This window comes from Thunnus maccoyii, chromosome 16 (assembly GCF_910596095.1).
Source record: "Thunnus maccoyii chromosome 16, fThuMac1.1, whole genome shotgun sequence".
In the NCBI taxonomy this organism is placed as follows: Eukaryota; Metazoa; Chordata; class Actinopteri; order Scombriformes; family Scombridae; genus Thunnus; species Thunnus maccoyii.
In genome coordinates, this window is record NC_056548.1 from 7306755 (window position 1) to 7333365 (window position 26611).

Genomic DNA, 26611 nt, shown 5'->3' on the forward strand with positions numbered 1-26611 from the left:
ACTTGATCTCGACTGTTTTCTGGTGAAAGTAAAAAACTAGATAAACTTTTGACTTCCAGTCGATTATCATTACTGAGCAAACAAGTCTGTCTATGAACAATAACATCAAGCATTTATTTATTTAAAAAAAAAAAACATGCCTGTTGCCTTCACTAACATTAATCTGATGCTGAAAAAAATAGCTGTAACACCTGAACACTACCTGTTAAAGTTAAGTATGCATGAAAATGGTATAAAAAAAGAGTGTAATGTAAGGTCATACAGACAGAGCAAACTGTTACCCTGAGGAATCAAATATTGTCTTTGAACATGATGTTAGAAGTTCTGGGTTGACTAGTAATGCACAATATTAATATATTTCTGTGTGGAAAACTCTAGTTGTGAGTTTTAGATTGATTTTTAAACAGAGCATTTAAATTATAAGAAGCTAAAAACACAAACATATAAAATATCCAGTATGTATGCATGCAACAGTTTTAAATGGATTTCTGTACGATAATGTGCTGTATATGAATGTAGTAATTCTTCAGAGTTGCAGATTATTCACATATGAACAGTGGATGGTACCAGTTTTGCAGCATGTTGTGTAACTCCTTATAAACTGTTAATGTGGGCACAGTAAAGGCCTGTCATATGACTCTCTGACACAACAGACTTATAAACCACAGAAAAAACCCCAAAAAACAAACCTGTGCCGGTTCACCACACCTGCTGATCACGAGTCTCATTTCTTCACTCATGCAACATTTAGTTTTTACTCATTCTGTTGATGACTCAGCTTTCTCATCACAAAATGTGAACCCAAGCTTCCTCTAAGTGCTGACTTACTTACTTTCAGTTCAATGAATTTTGGAGGAATGAATGAAATTCATCAATAACAATCAGTGGAGGCAATATTAAAGATGTCAGCAATAAATCAAACTTTTATTTTTCAATATAGAAAAGAATTAAGTTAAATAGTGAAACAGTCCATCAAAAATTCGGCATCTTGTTTTCAACCAATGGTCCTTAACACATTAACCTTTGTCCCAAAATGAAAAAAAAAAGTAACAAAGTGTAAATACCATGTTCACAGTAATAAATATTGAAAACAAAATCTTTTATACATTGACATTATATATATACTGTATATATATATATTTGTGTAAATATATATATAGATATATATATATATATAATCATATACAGTAAAAAGTTACTTTCAAGTTTATCAAACATAAAATAGTGAAATAAAAATGGCTGAAAACAGAATGATGATTGCATTTTTTTCATTCCCAAGGCATCGGTAACCATGGCCATTCAAAGTCTGTAATAAATAAAAAGTGATATTATCTAAAGATTGTAGTGCATCGCTGTAAATAAAAAAAAAATTATAGTGCAAGTTCTGTTTTCTTTGCGCAAAGTAATCTTGCAAATTTCAAACTAATCCGAACGGAATGACAACAATGAAACAGAGAAGTCTGTTGAGCGCAGCACCGGTACGTCTCTGACTTCAGTCTGTTCTGCACCACAACTTCCTCTGTCGTCTTGGCAGCGGGAAAAAAAAAAAAAAAAAAAGCTTTTCACATGTATGAAACCAATGGCAGATATTCAATACCAGGCTTATTTGGCAAAATTATTTAAAGACAAACAAAACACACAAAAAAATCTCCACACACTCTTTACACTCAGCTTTGTCAGAATTGCCAACAAAAGTCAATGAAATGCATAGAAAGTAATTACCAGTAGCAAGAACTAACTTAACTTAAGGGTTTTTTTTTTTTTACTGTCATGCAGCATTTCTAAGATGCAAAGCAAGGCAGATACTGTGGGTGTGCGTCGATGCAGTAAAGGATGTTGGATGAATGTATACTCTGCCTCTGCTTGCACTTTTCCCTGGCTTCCTTTCCCCCTCAGCGATAAGGAACGGGGGAGGGGGGAGAGCTCCCGTTTCCTTTTTTTTTTTGTATGCAGGTTCCCGCGTCCTGCTGAAAGCCAGGGAGGTCTGGCTTCGTCTTCACACCAAGTGTTAAACGTGTGACGTGTGCTTGCTCGTCTCAGACCTCTGCACCCAACTCAATAACTCCAGTCTCAATAATGGGCACTAGCTTATCATCCACCTGTACCAGCAGGATGGTCTTGTCGATATGGGAGCGACTGGCTGAGTCTCGGCTACAAGGCACCCACCGGTGAATCACCTGCAGAGGGCAACAGATGAAAGGAAGCATTACAATCAAATTTATGAAGCATTTAATACAGAGCAAGTAGGTCAGAGAGGGTGTTATGGGCCAAAAAATAGGACATAAATATAAACGAGATCATTATTGCAAAATCACATTTATAGCATAAGAGGTTGGAGAATGTGTGTGTGTGTGTGTGTGTTGAACTGAATGAATGTTGAAATCTAAAGCTGGCCATACTTACTGGTAATAGTGAGTCAGAAATGAGCAAATAGCCAAGATAGGCTCTTTCGATAAGAAAAAAAACTCATACACTATCTATACATTATGAGTAAACTGAGGTCAATCTGTTGACGCTGATCTTACATGTCCTTCCATGCCCTCTATGGGGTTCCAGTCCCTCCAGCAGGTCCGTCCTGCCCTCAGTCTTACGGTCTCGTCAGGCCACTGCAGCTCTTTACGCTTCGATAAGTTTATGGTCTCCAGCACCTGACTCACATCCACAATCTGAGCGACATAACAGAACAACAACGATGAAATTTATATTGCGGCAGCACAAAGGATCAATACTCAAAGATGAATGACATGCAAATGCAAAAGTCAGAGGAGCGGATACAAGTGCAGGTGGCTCGTTCGTTAGTATTGATGTCTTTTAAAAGTTTACTTTGTGGTTACGACACATGTGTAAAAGGCAACATGCACACCACTTGCTTAGTCTCTCCTGTGCTGCAGGGAATCAATCCCCCCAAAGATCCAATTCAAAAGAAAAAAAGTCGATTCACACACACTTTTCACCTCTGCACTGATTTATTAAGAAGTGTCAAAGTTTCGGTCACAAGGACCTTACTCAAGACATGTCTTGAGTAAGGTCCTGGGTCACAAAAACCTTACTCAAGACAGTCATTACCAATTCCTTGGAATTGATTACAACACATACCACATAACCAAAATATCCCCAGTTAGATTCTGATGGGAACCTTTAATGCATGCCATACCACTCTTTTCTCTCCTCATGTTTCTTGTCTGTATCTCAACTGTAAACTATGTAATAAAATGCAAAATGCCACCAAACTAATAATAATATTAAAGTTTATTTCTGTCATTCTTGCCTTTATTTGAAGGCTCAAGTAACAAGAAGCAGCGAAACTTGAGGGAAGGAACCAGAGATCGAGATACGAGTTCTTCTTGTGACAAATTATCATTTCAGTGGAGCAGTTATGTAATTTCAGTTTTGAGTTTGAAGAGGAGGTAGACATACTCTGAAATGATATAAATGGCCATGATGTAATATTATATGCATAAAAACACAAATTCTCCTGAAATTATGACATTGAGTTTAAATTCTTTTGTAGATTTATATTTCATCACTAGCTTAGACTTACTAATTTTAATTATTTAAGTTGCATATTCCTTAAGTTTAACAAGTTAAATTTGTTTTTAGATGCTTGTACGGTGTATTAACAGTTAAATATTGTGGAGGTTGATGTACATTATATTATTTTTAAGGCCACAGTGCTGTTGATTTTTATAGTAGGTTTACAGTATCGGTCAGTGAGCTCACGATTTGAGACAAGCAGGCTGAACTGACAGGTGGGTTGAATCTTAAGGTGGGAGTGAAGAACAGAATACAAACAAGAGACTGAGAAACATGGAAAGTTCTTTGGCACCTTTCTCTATTTGTTGGTGTAGATTCATGCGTGACACTGAAAATCTGCTGCTAAATTTCACTTGCCAAGGACGCCGGTGCTCTTTTCGTTTTCTGGACATGATTTCACTCTTGCTTTATTTAATTTTACAAACCTGCACTCTGTAGGAGATGTCATCTCTGCGCACGGTGGAGACGGTGGGGTTGTGTTGTTGTGGGTGGTGGTGATGGTGATGATGCTGCTGGCTGAGAGGATCGGTCACGGTGCTGCACAGGCCGTCGTTACCCAGGAGGCCCACCAGCGTGTGGCGTTTGCAGGGAGGGATGCTGTGGCTGGAAAGGGAGGCGGAGGGTCCGGCCGGGTCGGAGGTGGAGCCCAGCCGGAGCTGCAGGGAGGTGGGGAGCGTGCGCAGAGACAGCTGGCTGGTGGAGGAACGTCGGCAGGGCTCCAGGCCTGTGGTGGAGGTGCGCAGGGAGGAGTGGCGGCTGCTGCTGTAGCGGTAAGAGGACGACTGGCTGGCAACGGAGGCTCGTGCAGGGGAGTGGCGCACCAAACCAGACTGAACAGACTGAGAACTCTGACTGGTGCCTGGACACAAGAAGGACGAGAGGACAGGAGGAGAACATGCTGAATTTGTAAAAACGTCATCATCAAATCATTATGGCATTTTTAAAACAATGCTAGGTTGGAATTTAACTGGAAAAATACACCTGTCTTCAGATTTTTGGGGGGTATTTAATGCTTTTATTGGACAGTAGAGAGATGACAGGAATTGAAACACTAACTGGGGACGTGGCAGTTCATGGCCAACACTTCAACCCCTAGGCCACTGTGGTGCCTGAACAAAATTTAAATTTACTTCCTGCAAAATTCATATATATGTAGATTTGTAAAGGGAGTCTCTTGTGAAAACGGACCCTTCTGAGTTTCACTGAGCCAAAACAGATTAATTTGTCATCGTAGTGGTATCATGACATGGTGTAGATGGTAAAATGTGATACAGGCAAAGTATTTCTCACCCAGAGTGTGCGGCTGATACGAATGAGGAGGGACAGGTCCGGAAGTTACACCCTGCGATGCTGAGCTCTGCTGGGACTCGCCCCCGGTCCCGTTCCCACTGCCACAGGACAGCCCCCCTGCATCTGAATCCTCGATGTTCCCTCCGCTGTTACAGCCTGCACCGCAGCCTTTCCGTAACCTGCAAGAGAAAAAACAAATTATTGAACAAGAGTCAGATTAACCAAAAGTAAAAACATCAACATCAACAACAGGCCATAAAATATCACTACTATAATACCAACATTTATGTGACAGTAGATTTTAAAGGGGAAGTGCACCTATTTTACACATCAAACAGTCTTAGGGAATGCTACTGCATTGTGGCTGCAGATTGAGCTGTGCACAGTCTGATCAATCACCTGAGTGAGCGACGGTTGGGGCTGAAGACTACTAAGTTTGAAAAAGAAACAACTGTGACGGTGTGGATGTGAGGTTAGAAAGAAATGAGGTTACCAGATTTTTGCAGCCTGCTCCTCATCTCTACCTGAGGCTTGCAGGCTCGAGGCTACATTAGCCGCTACTAGAATAACACGCCCGAATCTCCGCCTGATCTGTCGGCGGTTGAGTTGCATTGTGGATAACGTGGACACTAGGTTTTGACAAGGAAGAAGAATGGATAGAGTCAGAAGTCTCCTTCAGAATGGTCACCTGACTACACATCCGACAGGAAGAGAAACAAAACAAGCACACCTGCCTAGACAGAAAACACCCCACTCAGGTGCAATCACTTCACCTTAATGAGAGGCTATATGGTGCCTCCATCCTCGTGTTTCTTACATAACTACAGCCACGTGTTGTGTGTGCATTTGATATCCAATTTAACTGAATTACCAAACACAATTTGATGTATTTGTGCTAGCTTTTGCAAAGCTTAAACAACACAAACATACTAAAACATCAATTGCAAAATCAAGAAATTAAGTGTTCTGCATTGCAAGCTTCGAGTCCTGCCTCATCTGTCACATGGATTAAAATAGATAGAAGTGCAAAGCTAAATTAGTCTAGTACACTATTGAACTACACATCACCACAAACCTGTGCCAGGTGCTGACAACAAAGTTGCGGATGTTCCCGATGCTGATGGGACCTCCCAGGATGTGTCCGAGCTGGGGGTGTGAGTTGCAGTAGGAGGTGGTCAGCGGAGATACGTAGATGGGATATCCGATGGGCTGGTCACAAGAAGAATTGATCATGTTCCGCAGAGCCTGCTTGGCGTTCTGGATGCTCCCGCGCTCCGGGTTTCTGTTTCTGAGGAACACCAACTCCTGCTGCTGCCCTGCCCAAAGGCCTCGGACACATTCTTTATTCACCTGCAGCACGAGAAGTAAGTTCTCATTAGATATTTGTCTTACAACCAGTGACAATCAATGAATCAAATGCTTCACCTACCTTGATGACACGGAAGCTGAGGTATCGTCGATTGAGCATAATAATTTTGTACTCATTGGTGCCTTCGTCGAGTACGTGGCGCAGGGCGAGGAGTGACGGGGCGTTAGACAGCACAGCGCTCCTCCAGGCTGGGTCGCCCTCGTGAGCGATGACCAGGTTCTGCTGGTGGGAGGAGATGGCCTCGAAAAGAACAGCCGGTTCATCGTACTCATCGGGGGACGTGAAGTGGTCCTGATAACGAGAGGTGCGGCGTTTTGTTACAGATCAAAGTTGATCCATGAGAATGAGAGAAAGAGCAGGTTTCGTGTGGAGAGGCTCACCTGGTGTAATTTGAGAGACATTCGGATTCCAGGCACCACAACTTTCCTGAGCAGTTCCATGTCTGCGAAAATCCACTCGTCTCGCACTGAAGAGATGCGGAAATCTCCTTTAAATAACGCATGAAGTCCGTAAAGGAAAGACTCCAGGTTGCTGTGAGAGTCAGAACACATAGAATGATCATTACTCAAGATACAGAGACACCTAATGTGTATACATATGCATGCATGTATATATCTATTAAAAGGCACAGATGTTTGGCTTTTTTAATTACTTGGCTTATACATGATGCTTTATTTATTCTTTTGAAAGTTAAAAGAAATCCTTGTTCCGTTTCACATCAGGTTGTTTGGCCTCCATACACAAACCCTTCGTCGGTCCTTGACACATTTTAAATCGTTAACTTATTATAATGAGGATTACTAGATAACCTGGACATATGATGGGCTGCTGTTCCCAGAGCTCTCCTTCCCAGCACACACAGGCCGAAGCACAGCAGCACCAGAGGCGAGTCTTTCTCACTGTCCAGCGGCTACAAACACAGAGCAGAGACGGAAGAAATACGCATGAAACCTCAATCAAATTCCAATTAGCGCCAACTTTGACCTACAAAACTTTTGTAATATTGTAAAACATTTTATTTATTATGGGTGTAAACTCAACCCTTAACCCTGACATTTCCATTACCTTTCTTCACTTATTAAAAACATGTCACCTGACAACAAATGATATGAGTGCAGCACTTCTTGGGGAAGTAACAAGATCATCCCAATCATACCTTAATATTTCATCAAAATCAAACTGCTGTGTAGTGTTGCTTGTTTTCACAGGTTTTTGAACTTTGAGCATCAATTGTAACACTCTTGTCAAGCCTGTAATTTATTTACACTTTTGCCAAAACACAGTGCAAACATAATCCCTCCAACCTTCTATACAGCTGAATGAGTGTTGTCTGTCAGACCCAAGACATTCAAACACTGAAGCTAAATGCCTCCCATCATTATCACTCAGCCTCATAAAAAACAAACGTCAAGGACCATTACCTTGGCACGTCGAGAGTTGCAGTACTGGATCCAGCCCAGGTAGACTGCACAGAAACTGTCTCTAGAGATGCCTGCGAGCCGATGGTCGTAGTCCTCGTCGATGTTGGGATTGAAGGTAGGATCCAGGTCGACGTAGTTCCTCTCCCCGCAACCCCGCAGGCCGTCTTTCATGGTCTCATTAGCCAGCCACTCCTCCAGTTTGGGGGAAGCGATCACATAGTAGATGATACCCTGAGACCAGGAAGGAGCGATGTATTTAGAACATATAGAAATCATATAACGTTTAAAATGTTAGACCTCCTCTTAAACAAACCTTGACGTAGTAGGTGGTGAGGATGCGTCGTAGATCGAACACCTGCAGCATGGAGGCTGCGCTGTTGTCGGTGATGCTGTAGCCCTCCAGTACATACTTGGTGACCAGTACCTCCCAGGCCAGCCAGCGCTGTCCGAAGGCGGCGTTAAAGGACAGAATATGAGGAAGGTGGCCCGGCTCACAGCAACAGCAGCCCTCGTCTTCCTCCACGCCCTCGGTGATGGCCTCCACTTCCCTCTGCTGGCAGTAAGTTCCTGTCGAGTGAAATCAACATGTTCAGAGTCGCCAGGACAGTTCTGTAAAATGTGTAGCTTACTGAAACAAACCGAGGGAGATCGAGAACTCTGCCCAAGAATTTCACTCGTCTGAATCTGTTTAATACCACGTTGACAGACAGAAGTATAAAAAGATATTGCTGCTGTAATACAGTTTATATTTTCAACACTGAAAGTTGTGAAGTTGTTGACAGACTGATGATGATGTATCATGTTTTGAAGAGTGTTTCTGATTCTGTAAAATGCGTATCACATGCGTTCCATTTTCAGCAGGTTTGTTGTACAGCAGCACTATGAATTACACAAAGTCATACTGATAAAGCACACACACGCACACACACACACACACACAGGTCTGTTCAACAGGAAGATAAAGCACGACTGGACTGATTAATATGGTGGAATGCTCATTTCTCGAATGGAAATTCTGGGCAGCTGGTTAATAATCATCATTCACTCTATCTTCTAAGTCCAGACTTAGCTCAAATACTTATTTTTTTTGATTGTTGGGGTTTAATTTAACCTGTCAAGAAAAAAATACTGGGGCTGGAGTTTATTAAATCAAGACAAATCAGACTTGGAGACTAAAGCTGGAAATTATAGAAAAAAAAAAGAGTATACTGACCTTATTTTCAAATACTTAAAAGTTATTCACTAAACCACAAAAACAACTTGATTTATTAATGACTTTAGGATATAATAAAGCCAGTAAGACTCTCCTCTTTTAACACATACTGTATATACATGTCTTAAACCACCACACATTCATTCATTAGTAGCTAAAGTGGCTCCAGTCGAAGTCAATTTCAACCAAATTCCAGACAGATTTGGTGCCATTTTCTTCACAAGTGCGACACGTGGACCTTCTCACCTCTGAACTCCAGCCCTCGCAGCTGAAAGGTGACCAGGCCGTTGCCGATCTCTATAAGGTGCACCAGAGCGTTCAGGTAGTCGGAGGCCAGGATGAAGCAGTCACCGGTGCTGAAGTTGCCCCAGCGGCCCAGGAGGAGGTCTCCACACAGGCTGTGCTGCAGGGAGCGGGTAAGGTGCTCGTAGAAGATCGAGTTCAAATTGTTGTCATCAGAGCCTGAGGAGAGAAAGATGAATGACGGGGGGAAAAAGGGAACGAAGCATTTTTAAATCACTGACATCACTGGGATAGAGGTGTAGATGTGTTCTTCTAGCCTAAATCGTTAAGTACAACTTAGATAATAGCGTCCCATTTTCCTAATTGAGATGCTTTAGATTCTTCCAATTTGCATGAATGAAAGGCAGCTGCATCACATCATCAAATTAAAATTTTTTATGCCCTCACCTGGATTTCTGTCCAGCTGAGAGGCCAGCCGGGTGTTAGAGTGATCCACTCTTTTGGTGCTGCATAAAGAGAAAAGTTTCAGAGGCGAATTCACAGAAATAGTCAGTTTGAGATTTGAAAATTAAAACGGGATTTTGACTTATTTTTCCATACTTGTAATCTCTTTCCCAGAACTTGACAGGGCGGACGTAGGAGGTGATGAAGATGGCACTGCCCAGGAATGGGTTGAGGGGAGTGGAGAAGATTGTAGACACTACAGCCTGGACAAACAGCATAGCAGAGTCTGCAGGGGGCTGAAGTCAAGGATCACTTGAAAAATATTCACATTTTGCTATAAAGTACATAGAATTTGCTCTCTTTGTTTTTAGAATGAGCTTCATGAAACACCATTCATTAAGATACACTTTTGAGAGCATTTCCATACACGAGAGGAGCAAAACACTGAATCAAAAATCACCACTGAGTTGACTCAACACCTCCACAAACCAGAGTTACAACAACAACAGAACATTATGAGCTTTACAACCGTGCTGTTGTGGTACAGGTGTACCTGAGAAACTGGTGACTCAGTGTATAACTCATGATAAAGGACAGCAATGAAAGGATACGAGGCACAGCAAAGGGCTGAGCAAAGGCGTGGAAGGCCGACCCCCATGTGATCTGCCAGGGGGCGATGTAGGTGTAGACAAAGTGCAGCTTGTAGAACAGCTCCCACATCTGTAAAAAAAAAAAAAGAACAGCGCATAAAAAAACGAGCTGATAACTGCATAAATATAAACAACTAAAGTTCTCAACAACAAAACACTTAAATTGCATAATAAATATATTGCTACACTTTGCCCTGACCAGTAGAAAAATAACTGATCAGTATGTATTAAATTCTAATGATTATTACAATATTTTGCTCTTAGACCTTAAACATCTGTCTCTTCTACAGAATCAGACCAGAAAAAAGGCTGTAAAACTCATTATATATTCCTCTCACCTTGCTGAAAACGATGGACATGAGGAAGAGGTCGAGCAGCAGCGTCTCTGACAGATGACGGTAGTCGAAGGTGAAGAAGAGGACGGTGAAGAGGATCGTTACGTACTGGTAGGTGGGACTGCTGTAGGAGGAACGAAGTAGCTTCAGGCCCGCCACTGTGATCATCAGAGCGCCGACCCTGGAGGAACATTTAGAGAGACATGATGGTTTTTGCTTTCGATATAAATATTATAAAACCAGTTAAGCATAAAAACCTTTAAATCATTATGATCTTATGTTTTTGGATTATTGAAACGATTACGTAACAATCAGGTGAGGTGAGGTTTGCTAGTGAAGAACATGATGGGGGTAGATTAAATGAACAAAGGGTGACATTGGAGGGAAATGAGACAAAGATCTTCGAATATCTTAAGAATTCTCACTCTGTGTCAAGTTTCTTTGGACTGGCGAGCTCTCTGGCGCTGCCGCTCAGCTCGTTAAGGATGACGAGTGGATAGAGGACATTCTTTTCCACGAACAGCAGCCACACGTGAAGCTTTTCGAACCACATCACATGAGCCGCATCTGACAAGAGAGAGACAGGTGAAGCTTGTCAACATCGTTATAAGACACAGCAGCACGGTTAAGAGACACAAAACTATACAGAATTCATCAAAAAACAAAGACTAGAAGAAAAATATTGTGCATTTGCTTTGTTCATATTTGCAACTGACAGAACATCAAAGTAATTGTCTCTACTTTACATTTGCAAGTATAAACACACAAACTCTTGTCTGCACAGGAATTTAAAAGTTTCCTAACATAATAAATAGTTCTTAGATTTCTTTAGGTGTGATTTAGAACAAAGCAGTGACCCAGAGAGCCATGTTTCTGTCTCTACATGGGATGCAGAGTACTTACCCCTGACTTCAAACTGATAGTATTCCTTCGTTTTGAGCAGAGGGTGAGAGAAGCAGTACCAGGGCAGCTGCTTGCGGACTTGAGGCAGCAGGTAGTGGGTGAGCAACCCCACCGTCCCCAACAGAGCATACAGGACATAACTCAGGAAAGGCTGAGGGAGCAGAGAGACGCAGGAAATGAATCCTTATACGTTTGTACGGACAGATACTCGATATGCAAAGACCACCTTTAAAAAAATACCATGTATGTGAGCATTTGTTTGTAACATTTACTCTTTTCTTTAGGGCTGAAACATATGATGAAATGACAGAGATCAGCCTTTCATTAGTAAATATTTACTGTACCTGCAGCGCTATAAACACCGTGCTGACATGGATGGCGAAGTAAAGGACAGCGATGACCACACAGACGATCAGGTCAGACTGCAGACGTTCATTCTACGTGTTCAAAAAACAAAGATTGAGTTCAGAAATAAAGACAAAAAAATCTCCATTAAAAGAGTTCATGTTGAAAATTACAACCGTGGAGAAGCCAGCAGCTTTAACAAATGTAATATGATCAGATGACGATCCTTGTTCCAATAAAATTACTGACAGAAGTCTTGGCTTCATTTAGTTGAATGATGAACGTTTAACTCACCACTGAGGCCCTCAGCTTCTCTGGCAGAGGGTCCTGTACTTCTGAAAGAGGGTCCTCTGGGTTCTTGTCTTTTAAATTGGGTAAAAGCTTAGTCTGTATCAGCGAGCTGTAAAGCAACAAGCAAAAAATATTAGCTGGTTCAAATAACATGAATCTCCTAGGAGTGTTTTATCTCAGAGGGAACGTATAATCACCCAGTGTTAACACTACAACCATTGTGTGAAGCAGTGTCAAGCTATCTGAACTAGGCATTTTTGAAAAGCTTAGAAAATCCCTGTCTGAGATAATCCACAGCATATGTATGAGAAAAGTCACAGATTATTCTTTATTATGGCTTTCTCTCTCACAAGCATGGGTCAAGCAGTAATGGAAAATACTTCTGATGGCCTGTTTTTGCCTATTTAAATGCCAGATGGGTGAGTTCACCACATGTGACTTGGTGGCAAGTATTTGAAGCTCACTTTAATATCTATTTCTATGTGGGTCACTAAAACTCAGACATTACAAAGACTTTCTGACTGAGGTCTATCGTGCGTGACCGGTGACTTACATGAGGACAGAGGGGTCGCCGCTTTGCCGGCTCAGGTGGTAAGACACTGCCACCAAGAGGCCGCAGAAAACGGAGAATAACACGGGGATGTGGTGAGGCTCCCAGGTCTCCTGAGAATGAGAAGATTTTAACATGTTTAATATTTAAATATGTGAATGTGAATTTATTTTTCCACCATAAATTCAGTTATTTTGCTGATGGTTAAGATATATTAATAGTTTACAGAGCATCACTGTACAAGACCTGATGAGATTTAACAGTTTCCTAAAAGTGTGTGATCACTGTATTTAGTAATGTTATAGACTGTATGTGTGCTTTTTAATATTTGCTTTGGGAAACAGTGGTAACTAAACATGAATCTACAAAAATTTGGACAGCTGAGGTTTTGTTTACATTATTAAAGAAATCTTAAATTAAGGCAGATATGATTGATTAACAGATGCAGCCAGGATTTGATGGTAAGGAGCTATAGAATATGTTTTGTAATAAACTGTTGGCAACACTCAAAAGAACAGCAAATACAATCGGAAGAAAGAAAAAAACAACTGTTATTCTCTGCCAAGAATATTTTTCGGCAACACATCATTAAAACAACAATACTGAGGCTTTTTTCGCTGCGTGTCACTGTCTTCAAACATCTTAATATTTAATGTTTCTATATTGATGAGGTATTATAATCTGCAACTGAGGTGACGGTTAAAATACTTGCTGTAGAGGACAGCCGTATAGTTCATTTCGATTGTATTTCTGTCATCACGTTACTTTTTGATTACAGTTATTTTGCATCTAGATTAGATTTAGAAAGCTAGAAAGGATTTGCTCTCACCTTCAGAGCTCCGTAGCAGAAGCCATAAAGCAGAGCGACGGTGACGATGCTGCGCAGGACGCTGTACAGCGCTGACAGAAGGCTTGTGGAGGCTGCACAGAGCACAGAGAGGATGTCAGCAATGAGACCACTCAACTCGACAGACGCTAGGCCAGGCAGAATGCAAATCAGCACTTTGTCCTCTTTATGAAGCCTGTCGTATCATAATATATATAAAAGCAAGTGTGCATGAGCCGCTATTGCCTCGTTCAGTAGAGGTCACCCCTGCGGAGATGCTGCTGTGCATCTACAAGTCACTCACCGTTGCCCCCGAACACATGGATGTCCAGCTGCTCAAAGAGATACATGACGAACGTGTTGACTTGTGGCAGCAGCCCCACGAAGAAGATGATGGGAAAACACAGAGTGAAGACTGCAGGGAGGCAAACACACAAGAGGTGACAGTATTGTCAGTGTGATGAAATAAATCATAGACTTTTAGAGAAACATTTTTCATGTTATAATTCCATATTTTTCCTGGACATCGGGCTTCAGATCATGCAGATGACAATGATTTAGTGTTTATGCATCTTTGACAGGGAGCGACGCGTATTATCGGTTCATATTAGTGCACGCTGGCACGTCTCCAGGGCAACTGCAGCAATTACTGTTGATTGCTGTTTGGTGAGAGGCAGTTTTAATATTCTCTAAGCAAATAAGCATCGCTTTTAGTAGAGAGATTGTGGCTCTTGTACATATTGCACTTTGTGACCCACGCAACCGGAGCTCAATTTGTCTCATGTGTTGCAAGTCTCAGGGCAAACAATCTAAAGTGTAGGGATGGATTATCTCATGTATCTTTTGTGTGTTTTTTTAATCATTATTAAAGTAATTTCCTATCTAAAAAACGTGGTACAACAAATCTCCAGCTAAATTACTGTTTAAACTATGATACATTTGATAACCTGGCATCCTCAAATAGTTATCTTTGATCCTAATCTTACTTTTCATTGTCATGTTAATAAAGTGGTGCAGTCCTGTTTTTATCAACTTCGTATTAGTCTTTTATAGCATTCTGTGACTTTCTGCCTGAATTTGTCATTCGCAGAACTGATAATCGTAACAATAATCAAACTAACCCACTCACATCTCCCACTTCTACAGAATGATGCAGCCAGACTCTTAACTAGAACAAGTAAGAGAGATCACCCACATTAGAACTTCTTTTTTTAGAACTGATTTTAAAGTTTTCCTCGTTACATTTACAGCATGTCAAAGTCTGGCTCCGGCATGAATTTGTGAGCTTCTGTGCCCATAAATTTCTACCTGCACTCAACCTCAGATCCTGCACCAAAACTCTGCAAGCAATCCCCCGACCTAGAATTAAAACTAAAAGGAGAGGCTCCCAAACTTTGGAACAACTTTCCTGTTGAATTTCTTCTTGCTACTTCACTGACACAGAAAGTTGCATTTCTGCATGAAGTGGTCTGCATGACGTGGTCTTTCTGTGTCCCATCACTTTAGAATTCTTCTTTGTACTGTCCCAATCAATGAAAAGCACCACACAAATATAGATTGTCATTATTATTACTGTACATAAATGATATCTGCTTTCTTTGGCCTTACCTATGACAAGGTCCCTGGCAGAGGCGAGTACCAGGGAGCTGGTGAGTGCGACTCCGTACAGGGTTATGCGAGATGAAGTGATCCTCAGACTGCCGTAGTGGAGCAGCCAAATGAGGCCACAGCACAGGCAGAAGTAGACAGGCCGGCTGTATGCTATGATACGATTATGGCCCTGAAGGGACAAAGGTAGGATGTTATAATGGTTCATTAAAGAAGCTGGATTTTCTTATTGTGGTCCAGTACGACTCAATGTTCAGAGCATGCAACTATGTGCATTTAAATAACGAAAAAGTTCCCAAGATGGAAAACATCAAACTGCAATTAACATTTCTTCATTTATATATTTTAGTCCATTCCCTTTAAGCCTTTAAAATGTGTGCCCTCTTGTTACACTGTAGATTAAAGCATACAACAAATTACATTAATTGCAAAATTCAATAAAACCATCATTCTAATGAGGCATTATTGCTAAATAAAGGATTAATTCATTAGTATAAGTGTCATATGAGCCCAGGGGGACAGTGACACAGGTATAAACAGAAATAGCATCGAGAGTAAGGTTTCACAGGAGAGAGAGAGAGAGAATGCATGTCTGCAGCGTGCAGGTTTCAACCCAAGAGGCTACGTGCTGCCCTGCTTTTTCACCGGAGGGAAAACTGACAGTTTACGCACCAACAATCAGATTAAATAAACCAGGTTTTCTCAAAATGTGTCAACAATATCATGAAAAGGGAAGGGAAGGAATCTTTGAGGTTAGATGAGGTGAAGGAGATGGAAAAGACAAGGGGGGTGAGGAGGAAACAGAGGGAGAGAAAGGGAGATACAGACAAATAGCAAGAGAGCGAGCTGTGGTCTAAACTCTGGCCAGCTATTTAAAGCTTGTGCCTGCAGCTGAGTAGGAGCTGCATTAATAAAAGACACCGTTTCAGAGCAGGCTACTGACGCAAGGGAGGGAGGAACACAGAGACTCGCGGGGGAAAAGAAACATCATTTTCAAGAACCACAACACAAAAAGAAAAATACTGAAGAAAAACTATTGGTCATATCATAGATTAAAGGAAATTGGTTCTTTATTTCTCTACCCTCACTGTGGTTTAAAGGGTTTTTCTGGTTTCTGTTAGTGTTTTTTTCTAACATTCTGTACTCCTTACTATTGTTTGTTTACTCTGTAGGTTAACCAGGCATTTAATAATCATCACTCAAGATATGAGCATCTTCTCACTAAAAAACTCTCAAATTGTGGATACTTTACAGTTAAAATCCTATAAACCAATTTTTTTTCAGCAATAGCAATTCAAAACATTACATTCATGTAAATCCATTGTTACTTTTTTCAAATTTTATGTCATTGATATCAGCCTTCTAACACTGTATCAGAGCTGTGTGAAGCTACTGCTGATGCAAACCCCAAATTTCAGACTGCTGCAGCATCAAAGAGTTCAGTTGGTAAAACACAAGGTGTTTCTTATCATGAAGCAGTCACAGAAAAAACAACGCATTTGTCACAGCGGTTAGCACTGACAGCAATCGTTTGTCAAAAATGTCTCTGCAAAACAACACATTTCAGCATTTTTGACAGCTCCATCGGTTTTAAATATTCTGTTAGATTAACTTCTCAGTAAAGTAACCAACTCCTTTAACTGTGTCCTGCTGTTGTGTGGAAAACTTGCGCCATTTGTAGCATGAAATCAGACTGTGGTTGCTCATGGCATGATAGAAAAAGACCAGTTACTGACTGACTTTGTTTCTGTCACCAGATACAACAGTTGCTTTTCTGTTGTAATTCTAACAAAGTAGTTGCTCAAGGAGTGTTTGGTGTATTATTAAAAAGCACTCGCTGTTGAGACTTAAGGTTTTCAGGACTGAAAACTTCAGGATTAAATGGCCCCAAAAGTGTCAAAGAGATAAAAGTGATTTATAAGTTTTAATTACTTACATGTCGAGGGGAAGAGGAGTCTGGTTGAACACTCTGCCAATAAAAAAAGACAAAGGTGAATTCATTATTAATGTTGATGCCTTGGAATACCTCTAACAAAGCCACTGTACTACTTCTTTACTGGCAGTTCAGAAGAAATAAAGTGCAAAATAATGTTTGAGTCATTAGCATTGTGAATTCCCTTTAAGGCATACCAAACTTTGAAAAACTGCTATCATGTGTCTGGTAAAAACATTAAACTGCTTCTTTGCAACAGTGGTTCTCTGTTTCACTTTTAAGGTCAGGTCTGACCATGTTGTGGTCTTAACTCAAGTGCTCACCTTTAGTAAGGAATACTGGCAACTTGCAATGACGAGGCAGAACTGAAAGACCCAGATGTCAGTGAAGAAGCCGTTGACCAGCAGCACTGAACCCAGGAAGGCCACCAGGACAGCCAGCACTACCGCCAGCACATTCTCTAAAACCTCACGGTTCCTGTAACACAATGGAGAAAAGTCAGCCCAAGAGTACATACAAAAGTTCTTGAACATAAGATTAAATTTCCTTCATGTTTGATATCTCAATCAGATTCGAAAAACATCAGCTAATGACAAGAGAGGTAAAAGAGAGAGAAAAAAAAAGTGTATTGTACAGAAACATCTTCAATAATATAGAGAGCATATAAGCAATCATGTGGTTGTGATAGTGAGACTCAAAAGTACTTCTAAAAATGGGTGTTAAGACTGCATTTACAAAGGGGATGATCTAATAGAGAAGGGAAAACTGTGTCAGAGTCTGGAGAACTGGCATCAATCCACGCAGTGCTTTAAACTTAAGAAGTTTAAAATCCATTTATGGTAGATATGGTCTTTCCTCTTGGTGCCAGCGAGGAGCCTTGCAGCTGCATTTTGGATGAGCTGCAGGCCTGATAAGGCTGACTGGCTATGGGGCTCCCACATAAAGAGAATTACAGTAATCAAGACAAGAAGAAATAAAAAAAAAACACTGAACAGCAGGGTTGACTTCCTTATCAAATTTAAAGCCAGAATGAAAACTGACAACCACATTCCTCCCATTAGTATTTACTATTTACATCTGAGAACAGCCACAGGTCCACAGATGTTGGTTAGACTGCTGCAGATATCCACTAAACAAATTCAATTATATTATTGCATGTCACATGTAGCTGCATGTAGCATAACATTGAGAAGATGAGAAGTTATATTATATACAGTTTGACTGGTACTGTATTATGTACTGGTATGTATTATGAGTAAAATGGCAGCAGATATAGAAAAAAAGATTTTAATAGGGCCTAGGGTGGAACCTTGTAGTACTCCACAGTTGATCGGTAAAAGGCTAATCCCTACATACATGACCCTGGATGCCATAAACATGCCTGAGATACAGCAGAAAACACACTGAGAAGTTTGGTAAAATCTCAGCATTTTTTTCTGTTGAATCTCCCATTTGTGCTTTTTAAACTCAGAGCTGAATACTAATGTTTAGTTAATGAGTTTCATCTTGTCATTTTCATCAGGTATAATTACAAGAGTAGAAAACTTGCTGATCATGGCCAAAGGAAAATGAAATATAGTGTTGAAGTTTGGAAACTTGAAAATTACAAGTAGGGTGCATGGATGTTGTTTTTGTTGGCTATAATATCTCCCACTTGGAGCCACAAATTGCATAATCTGTCAACACAAGTATCAAACAAGGCGGTAAATGATGCCTTCCTTGCCGTACCTGTCAAACAGTGCCAGCAGGGTGAGCCGGTCAAAGTGCAGTCCGACCCACAGGTAGGGCAGAAGCCACAAGCGATAGTACTGCCTGGCTTTGCCAGCAGCAGTGGTGGCTGCAGAGTCCTCTTGGCCCGGCGGCGCATCCTGAAGCTCTGGACTCAGATCTCCATCCTGCTGCTCCAGCAGCTCTGGGTCCATCGTCAGCAGACGGTTCAGACGGATCTGAGGGAGGGAGAACTGTCTCACAGTCAGAGCTAGGTAGAGTCAAGTCAAAGGTATTCATGCTGCATTTTGTACAATGATACAGTTCAAAGTACTTTACAAACCTGATTTTTAAAAAGAACAGTAAAAAGAGATAGAAACAGATAAACACAGAAAAACGACTGCACCACTGCCACTCCACCCACTCCCAGCCATCTGGATTCTCATTGCAGAACTGGTTAATAAGCCAGCACCAGATGATTAAAGACATCATTCTTGCTCATGTAGAACAAGCATATCAGTCTGTAGGTGCCAGGCTGCAAAGGGCTTTGAAATCCAATAAACGTTCAAATATGGTTAAGGGGCAAACTGGTAGCCAGTGTAGTGATTTTAAAATTAGTATAATATAATTTGTTTTTGATGTATGGGCAAGAAGAGGGAGAGGAGAACAGCCAACACAAGAAAAAAAACTATTAAAAAACACAGTCATGAACATGAATGCATAGTGCAGAGTACCAAAAATAATATGCAAACAGATTGAGTCAGGAGATGAAGAAAAACATTTTCTGCATGTGAATGCATGCTTCTGTCACAGTCTGTCAGTCTTCAGTCTCTCTGCAAGTCTAGCTCACTCTGTCTCTCACACACTTTACACACAACAGCAGCAGCTCACTGGTTGGATACTCACCAGGTCATGAGGGTAGAAGCGAACTGAGGTAGAACTGGAGAGGTGGGAGTCGGTGTCCCTGCAGGGGCATCATCAGACAAAATGAGAACACTGATGAGGGAAAAGCATCTGATGCACTTACTGTATTAAATCATGCTTAATTTCCTGATGACCTAAAACTAAACAACCAATCGGCTATTTGCTTTGCTTTTGTATGGTACGGTTTTACAATTATGTTTTGTTTAAAGCTACAGTTCTGTAAAAAGGGGACACTATCTCAACAAAAAATGACACGCATCAGTGATGAAATAATCTGTTCCCAGTTGAGAACAACATAAAATTTAAATATCTTTTTTTTTTTTTTAAATTCTGCAGACATAGCTACTGTAAGTGATTAGAAACACAACAAGCTCCTAACAGCAGCCAGATGGTGTATTTTATTATATGAAAACAAATGAGATTAATTCTCAGTTTGACACTAACCATACGTTATTGGAGGCTCGTCTGGTTGCAGGTTCAAAATTGACCAAGGACATGTCACACCCGCCAGCCTCATACAAGGAGGGAGTGAGTTTTCCTGAAAAACACACAAAAGAGAGAAAGAAGCACAGTGAGTCCTCAGAAATCATTAGCAAAGCCTGACTTTGTCCGTGGGAATAATTTAATTGAACTTGATGTTTACATGAAGGGAATTAGATGGCTTCGGTAATATTACTGTGTTCATCTGAGATAATGAGATTACTGAGTGAATGTGCGTCCTCCCAAAGAGGCTATAAGCAAGTCAGTCATTTCCTGCTTGTCCTGAAAAGCAGTCAGGTTGTTTCCATTGTGCTTCTGTTGCTTCAGTGGAGCTTTACTGCAAACTATTCCTGAGATGAGATATGAAACCTGAATATAAATGTAGTAGCCATGAAGCTCATAAACCATCTGATAGAAAGGCTTATTTTAAGTATGTCCACAGATCTTACAAACACTACATCACAGATTACGAGAATAACTTAAGTGACGTATAGTTTCTCTTACAGTGTTAGTTTTTCCTTTTTCAAAATACTGTACTTATGAGTGCTGCAACAGTAAGTATTGCCCAAACTTAAGCAACAAATATAGCAACAAAAATAGATCGAGTATCCCTAGGGTTGTCCTCTGTCTCAAAACTTTTATGGTACATTTTCCTCCAGTTTGTCAGTTAGAAAAATAGAAATTCCATGTTTTTTTTTTCCAGGGAGGCTTGTGCAAGAGAAAATTTCAGGAATTCCTTTGAGCCTTGAAATGCACTTCGAGATAAAATGCTATTTATTTAAGGATATTTGATAAGGATATGACCTTAGTTAAATTTGCGCAATACCTTTCTCTGAAGAAATCTTCAGACAACTACAAAGGAAAATATTTTCTTAAGATGCTTCATGCAACTGCACACAGATGCTTAGGAAACTCACATCTCTAGTGCAGAGTTCTCACAATCACACTGACATCAGGGGAGCAAGTAAACGCAAGAAACTGTCCAAGTAGTGAAATCATATGTGGATAAAAACAAGAATTATTAATGCTCTGAAATTACAAACACAGAAACACACACTCAGGCCACCAGCTTTCTTCTAATAGCAATCTGCTCTGAGTCACATAAAGAGAGTAGTAATCCATTTACCACTAGTTCAGAGGACGGGCAAAAACAACTTGTACAAAAATCTCTATTTTTTTCAACCATCATTATGTTCATTGATGTCCTAAAGATCAGTGAACATTTGTATTTATGTGTAGGCGTAAACAGAAATCAGTAGTAACACTCTGTTCAGCGCAGGGTGTGGGAAGGCTATGACCAAAGGGTAACATGCACATCCAAGTGAGGTCAACTATTGGCTACAGATACAATATCACAGACAGAGATAAATGGAGCATAGATAATTGAGCTTGGCTTTGACTGATTGCAACAGTCCACCGGCCGTGGATAATAGAGCTCTGCTATGACTGACTGCAGCAGTCATATCTGACTGGCTCTGTTCAAGCAGTTCCAAACCATCAAATCCACTGTAGCAACTTTCTTACCAAAGCATATGAAACCAAAACAATAAACCAAAAGACAATGCAAAATTCCAATGTGTCATACAGATCCACTTCCCCACAAACTACCAATCCAGCACTGTTCCCTGGGAAATTCCAATTTTCTTAACATGTCAGCTCTCTTCATGCGCTCCCTACCGAAGTCATCCTGCAAGCTGGTAGTGCCAACCGTTGAGGCCTTGTCCTGAGAACCCTCCAGGTGTGTGCTTCCATTCCTGGCCAGCAGGGAGGCGCTTGCGCTCAGCACGGTCACCTGGGACGGGGTTCTAGACGGCTGACTTTTCACCTGGGAAGTAGAAGGCTGGGAGGCCTGGCTGAGAGCCTCCTGAAGACTGTTGGAGGAGAAGGGAGAAGGGGAGGAAATGAGAAGTGGTGGAGACCGGGGGGGGGGGGGGGGGGTACTGTTGATATATAACATCAGCACAGGGAAGGGGAGATGAGACAGGTAATTTCACAATAGTGGGATTTCAGGTGATGTGATGCATATTCTGGTTGCCATAGTGGAGGTCCCCTACTGCAGAGCAAAAATGGCTGAACAGTTGTTGACTGACTGAAAATTAGATATTATTGTGAATTTCTGTGTAACTTCTGTCAACAAATATATAATCTCGTCACTATTTCATCCGATTTGTATCATGTCATTAGTATCCAATCATCACCATGTTGCTTTAGACATTTTGTGATCTGGAACAGAGGCAAGGGGCAACAGACATATTATCTAAACACATCTTAACAATCTTTATAGCTTTCTTTTCTTTTTCATGTTCCACATTTAAAATTATTTGCACAGTTCAGGTAGACCTCCATGATAGCACCAGAAATGGATAGGATATGTGGCATTAAGTGAAAAGCCTTTACTGGAAAGTCTTTCCTGAGACTTCTAAAATCTATAAAGCAAAGTCATTGTGACTTAGCTCTCCATCCTTTTGACTAAAACCTGCTCATAGGGAAATCTACCTGGGGTTTATGTACCCTCAGGATACAGCATGCTGGATCATTGTCAGTGAGGCAATAAAACCACACTTGTTGATGACTGAATTAAGAAAACTACAGCCCTCCTCCTCTATCTTTATATTAATCACCATATTTTCAGTAATCAGTAAATTATCTTGCCTTTGACATAGCTTACGATGTCTGATGCAGCACTGAGAAAGTCAAAAAACTATTTGGAGTGAAGGGACATGAGAGGGTGGAGGGATCGGTGGAAGAGGGAACGATTTTGTATTTTGCAAGTTTATTGACCCCTGGCAGGCTGCTCACTTGTTTTCCTTGCTTAACATTTTTCAAGGCTCAGCATTTGGAAATGTGACCTTGCAAGATGGATGCAGGAAGACGTAGAGCCTTGGCTAGAGGTGAAAAACTGTTGGCATTTGTACAACAGAACCGGGGGAGTTATACTGTTCAGACGTCACAGGAGCATGATGTCCATCCACAGCATAAGGCCAGTGGAACAAAAACATTCAGCTTTACACGTTTTATTGTAGTGTTAACAGTACTTAAATTGCAACATTACACGCAGTAATACAGTCGCTTTTTGAGATATACCTCTGAGGGATTTTATGCTTTGCTAAATTAACAGAAGGAACATACAAGCTGTTGCGATGAGAGAACCTGTGACCTTCCAGTTACGGCACGGTCTCTCTAATAAACCTACAATCTCAGGAGTGACAGTTCATTTGTATTCTGCAGGGCAGTAGTCAATCATGCCAGGTCACTGTCATCTTGGACAGTAGGGATTAAAATACAACTCTGCCAAACATGGACTTTAGTTTTCAAGGTTAGATCCCACATAAAAGGTTAGAAACACGCACAATTTGACACAACTCTAAAACAGTGCGGTGAGACGTGATGCGCCCATTAAAACAAATCAGAACGTTGTATATATATAGCACCGGTCCAAAGTTTGACACTGTGGGAAAGTTGGGACACTGTGGGAAAGTTTAAGACTTTTCCATTCACTTGAATGAGAAAGTGTGTCCAAACTTTTGACTGGTGCTGTATGTGAAAATTTATGTTAAAAAGAAAAAAACGAAAGAGTGCAAATTTAAAAATATCCTCCTGCTGTGAATTACTGACACACGGTTTAAAATGGAAAAAGCCGGGATCTTCAAATCTATTAATAAAAACACAGTATATTAGTATATAGTTCAGTATAAATTCCTGACGGCAGCCAACTTAAACCTTTGATTTTTACAATTACCAATATCATCTTTATTTCTCTTTAAAAAAGAGCAAAGCAGAGTGATACAGCAGGATGTCTGTATTATTGAAATCATGCACAGTTCTGAGAGGAGACGGTATGTCAGCCAAGTAGATTAGTCAGACCTTGTGGCTTTGTGCCTTTAAGTTTGTAAGGACTCCATTCTTTGATCCGTAAACAAAATGGGGAATTTAAAAGATTAGATGGCATGATAACAGCATGAAAAAGTGAAGTCTTGAGAAAAGGAGGACGAAAGACATCACATGCAGAGTAGAGACACCCATCCAGTGATACGTGCTGTCTTGCACTGTCCCAGCATGCACAGCAGAAGACGCAAATTGGTGTTGATGTGGGGCAGGAAGAGGGCGCCACCTGGTAACATGCTCACACCAGGCAACAAAACGACAAAAAACGATTCCCTGCTCCATGCACGGCGTACCTGAGAGGAGATCCAATGAGAGAGGTGGGAGGTGTGGGGTTACTCCCTGCGTTGTGCCGCCGCCGCACCGCCTGCCGACGAAACGTGCTACGTTCACGCCGAAATATGACCGTCTCCTCGCTCCCTGGGGCTGTCGTGGTGAAAAACATGGTTGGCCAGTCAGCGTGGATGTGTTTCCTTTGTTTGAGAGCTTGATGTGGACACATGTAGGAGGTGATAGTTCCATATATTATCCTAGGTCTCAGCTACATTTTGAAAACAAAGCACACTCACTAACAAAACCAAATCTGCTGCTTCAACTTCCTACTGAAGAGGTTCTCTCCAAAATGAGAGCAACCAATGAAAACACGACAGGTGCTACAACATGACTGACAGACCAACACTGAAGTGGGACGTACTGATGGCCTGGTGGTTGAGATGTTTGACATAACATCCTCAATTCCACTCCAGCTGCTTTATTGCATATCATGCCCCTCCCTCCCCCCCCCTCACTTCCTGTCAGTATCTCTCCTGCTACTATCAAATGAAAAGCAAAATCCCCCAAGATAATATTTTTCCCACAATGGGTGACAGTATGTAGCATGTCAAGAATCTAACATGTCATAAACTTCTTCATGTCTGGAATGACGTGGCGCAATAGACCATCATGAGTGGGTTAAGTGGACTGCATGTTGGTATTTTTCCGACATTAGACACACTCAACGGACACTTAAGTGCTCAAGACTGCAAGTGTGAGTATTGGGATGGACCTCTAGACTGTGTCCAAAATCACTCCCTCGCTACCTCATTCACTGCTATAATAGAAACTCTCTGTATTTAATAGACATTTAATAGTTTACTCTACACAGTGAGCAATAAATTTGAGATACTTATGGATCATCATTATTTTTGCATCATCATTCACAGCTGTAGTGTGGCATGACTGCAATTTGCAAATCCATAAAATGTGCACTAGTAGAACAAGACCATAAACAGGGGACAAAGTTCAGTTATGGTGAGATATGGTTTGCTTACTTTTTATTCTACTCTTGTGATAAAACCCACTGGCATGTTTATCTCTGGCATGCTAAAAATGTAGCATGACAGTAGCACAAATAGAGGAGACTATTAAAAGGCAGCAAAATGACTCAGCAAACTCTAGCTAAAGTTGGCTAGGTATAGTTAAATTTAGCTAGTGTTAGCCACTGCACGTACTTCAACAAGTGGTGGTAAAACACTCGAGTGTGTTAAATTTAGCACAAGTGAAACAGCATACAAATGTATGAGAAAGACTGTGCTACTTCTTTACTGAAGAGACACATAGATGTGCTGCAATAAATTGGTGTCTTCAAGTGGTCTGAAGAATCCAACAAATTCCCAATAATCACCACTGACAACTTGAAGTCCAGTCAAGGAAAATATTTAACCAACTGCTCACTCAATTTTATTGCGAATGAATTCACCCAGGTGAAACTGACCTAGCAGGTTAATAAAAATCAAGACAGCAGGGATCAAATGATAATTAACCACTAATTATGAAAGGTTTCCTGCCAACAGTTGACATGTCCAAGCATATCCTGGTTCTGATACTGTATATCCCAGGAGGTGTACACTGTAGAGACAATCAACACAATGACAACATGTCCACAACACACAGAAGTCAAAGGAACAAGAACCCAGACAGTCAGGAACCCAGTGAAAATACAAGATATTATCCTGCAAGTTTGAAGAATGTGGGGGAGGGAATGTCTATTAGACTCAGTGTGTATGACACTAATAAGAGAGCTGCTGTTTGTCTAACCTCAGCACAAAGCACACACTGTGCCATCATGCTAATGGTGATATACACAAGGAACATTATGCTTGGGTCAGGATTGTCACTCCATGGAAACTCACCATGGTTACACTGAATGAGCAAGACAGACAACATCTCTTATGCAGCCACACACACACACACACACACACACACACACACACACACACACACACACACACACACACACAAAAGCAATAATAAAGCAAGAATTTTGTCTGGCTACACCCAACACAGTCTCGATGTTGTCAATCCTACCACTATGCCCCTGCTAATAGGCCAGAAAACAGCTATCCAGTGAAGTGAGCATGATATATGGCTTCCAATACACAAACAAAGCATCATTCACTTTTACTTAACTAAACCTTATCAGCAAAGCAAGCAAAAAATAACAAAACTAGACTAATAATGCTGCCTATATTCTGTCTGGGATCATATTAGTATGATACAGTTCACGTGATAACTGACAACTGGAGTAATCAGCAGCTTTACATCTGGATTACAACAGGGTTAAACTAACATAAAAAAATCTTGTGATGTATTGTAGAGTCACTACACTGACAACATAAAATGTG

At 40.9% G+C, this 26611-nt stretch overlaps 1 protein-coding gene across 7 annotated transcripts in view; it reads right to left on the reverse strand.

The window, feature by feature from the left end:
• Positions 1-896: 896 nt before the first annotated feature.
• pcnx1 (pecanex 1) overlaps positions 897-26611 on the reverse strand; it is a 35631-nt gene continuing 9916 nt past the window's right edge. For 2 of the 7 annotated variants that reach the window (XM_042436912.1, XM_042436909.1), the window contains exons 7-36: positions 24245-24434; positions 21744-21937; positions 20031-20124; positions 19569-19626; positions 18684-18916; positions 17279-17432; positions 16959-16991; positions 15023-15194; positions 13719-13829; positions 13418-13509; positions 12592-12701; positions 12042-12147; positions 11747-11839; positions 11403-11553; positions 10925-11066; positions 10503-10680; positions 10126-10234; positions 9671-9800; positions 9518-9576; positions 9074-9289; positions 7928-8181; positions 7615-7845; positions 7003-7103; positions 6574-6724; positions 6254-6484; positions 5900-6174; positions 4825-5003; positions 3960-4393; positions 2526-2666; positions 897-2177 (exon numbers count right to left, since the gene is read on the reverse strand). In XM_042436912.1, coding sequence (XP_042292846.1) covers positions 2037-2177; positions 2526-2666; positions 3960-4393; positions 4825-5003; positions 5900-6174; positions 6254-6484; positions 6574-6724; positions 7003-7103; positions 7615-7845; positions 7928-8181; positions 9074-9289; positions 9518-9576; positions 9671-9800; positions 10126-10234; positions 10503-10680; positions 10925-11066; positions 11403-11553; positions 11747-11839; positions 12042-12147; positions 12592-12701; positions 13418-13509; positions 13719-13829; positions 15023-15194; positions 16959-16991; positions 17279-17432; positions 18684-18916; positions 19569-19626; positions 20031-20124; positions 21744-21937; positions 24245-24434 — 4763 coding nt within the window. In that variant the 3' untranslated portion in view covers positions 897-2036. Of the gene's footprint in view, positions 2178-2525; positions 2667-3959; positions 4394-4824; positions 5004-5317; positions 5454-5899; positions 6175-6253; positions 6485-6573; positions 6725-7002; positions 7104-7614; positions 7846-7927; positions 8182-9073; positions 9290-9517; positions 9577-9670; positions 9801-10125; positions 10235-10502; positions 10681-10924; positions 11067-11402; positions 11554-11746; positions 11840-12041; positions 12148-12591; positions 12702-13417; positions 13510-13718; positions 13830-15022; positions 15195-16958; positions 16992-17278; positions 17433-18683; positions 18917-19568; positions 19627-20030; positions 20125-21743; positions 21938-24244; positions 24435-26611 lie in introns of those variants that run through there. The other 5 variants (XM_042436911.1, XM_042436910.1, XM_042436914.1 and 2 more) reach the window with 5 other exon arrangements.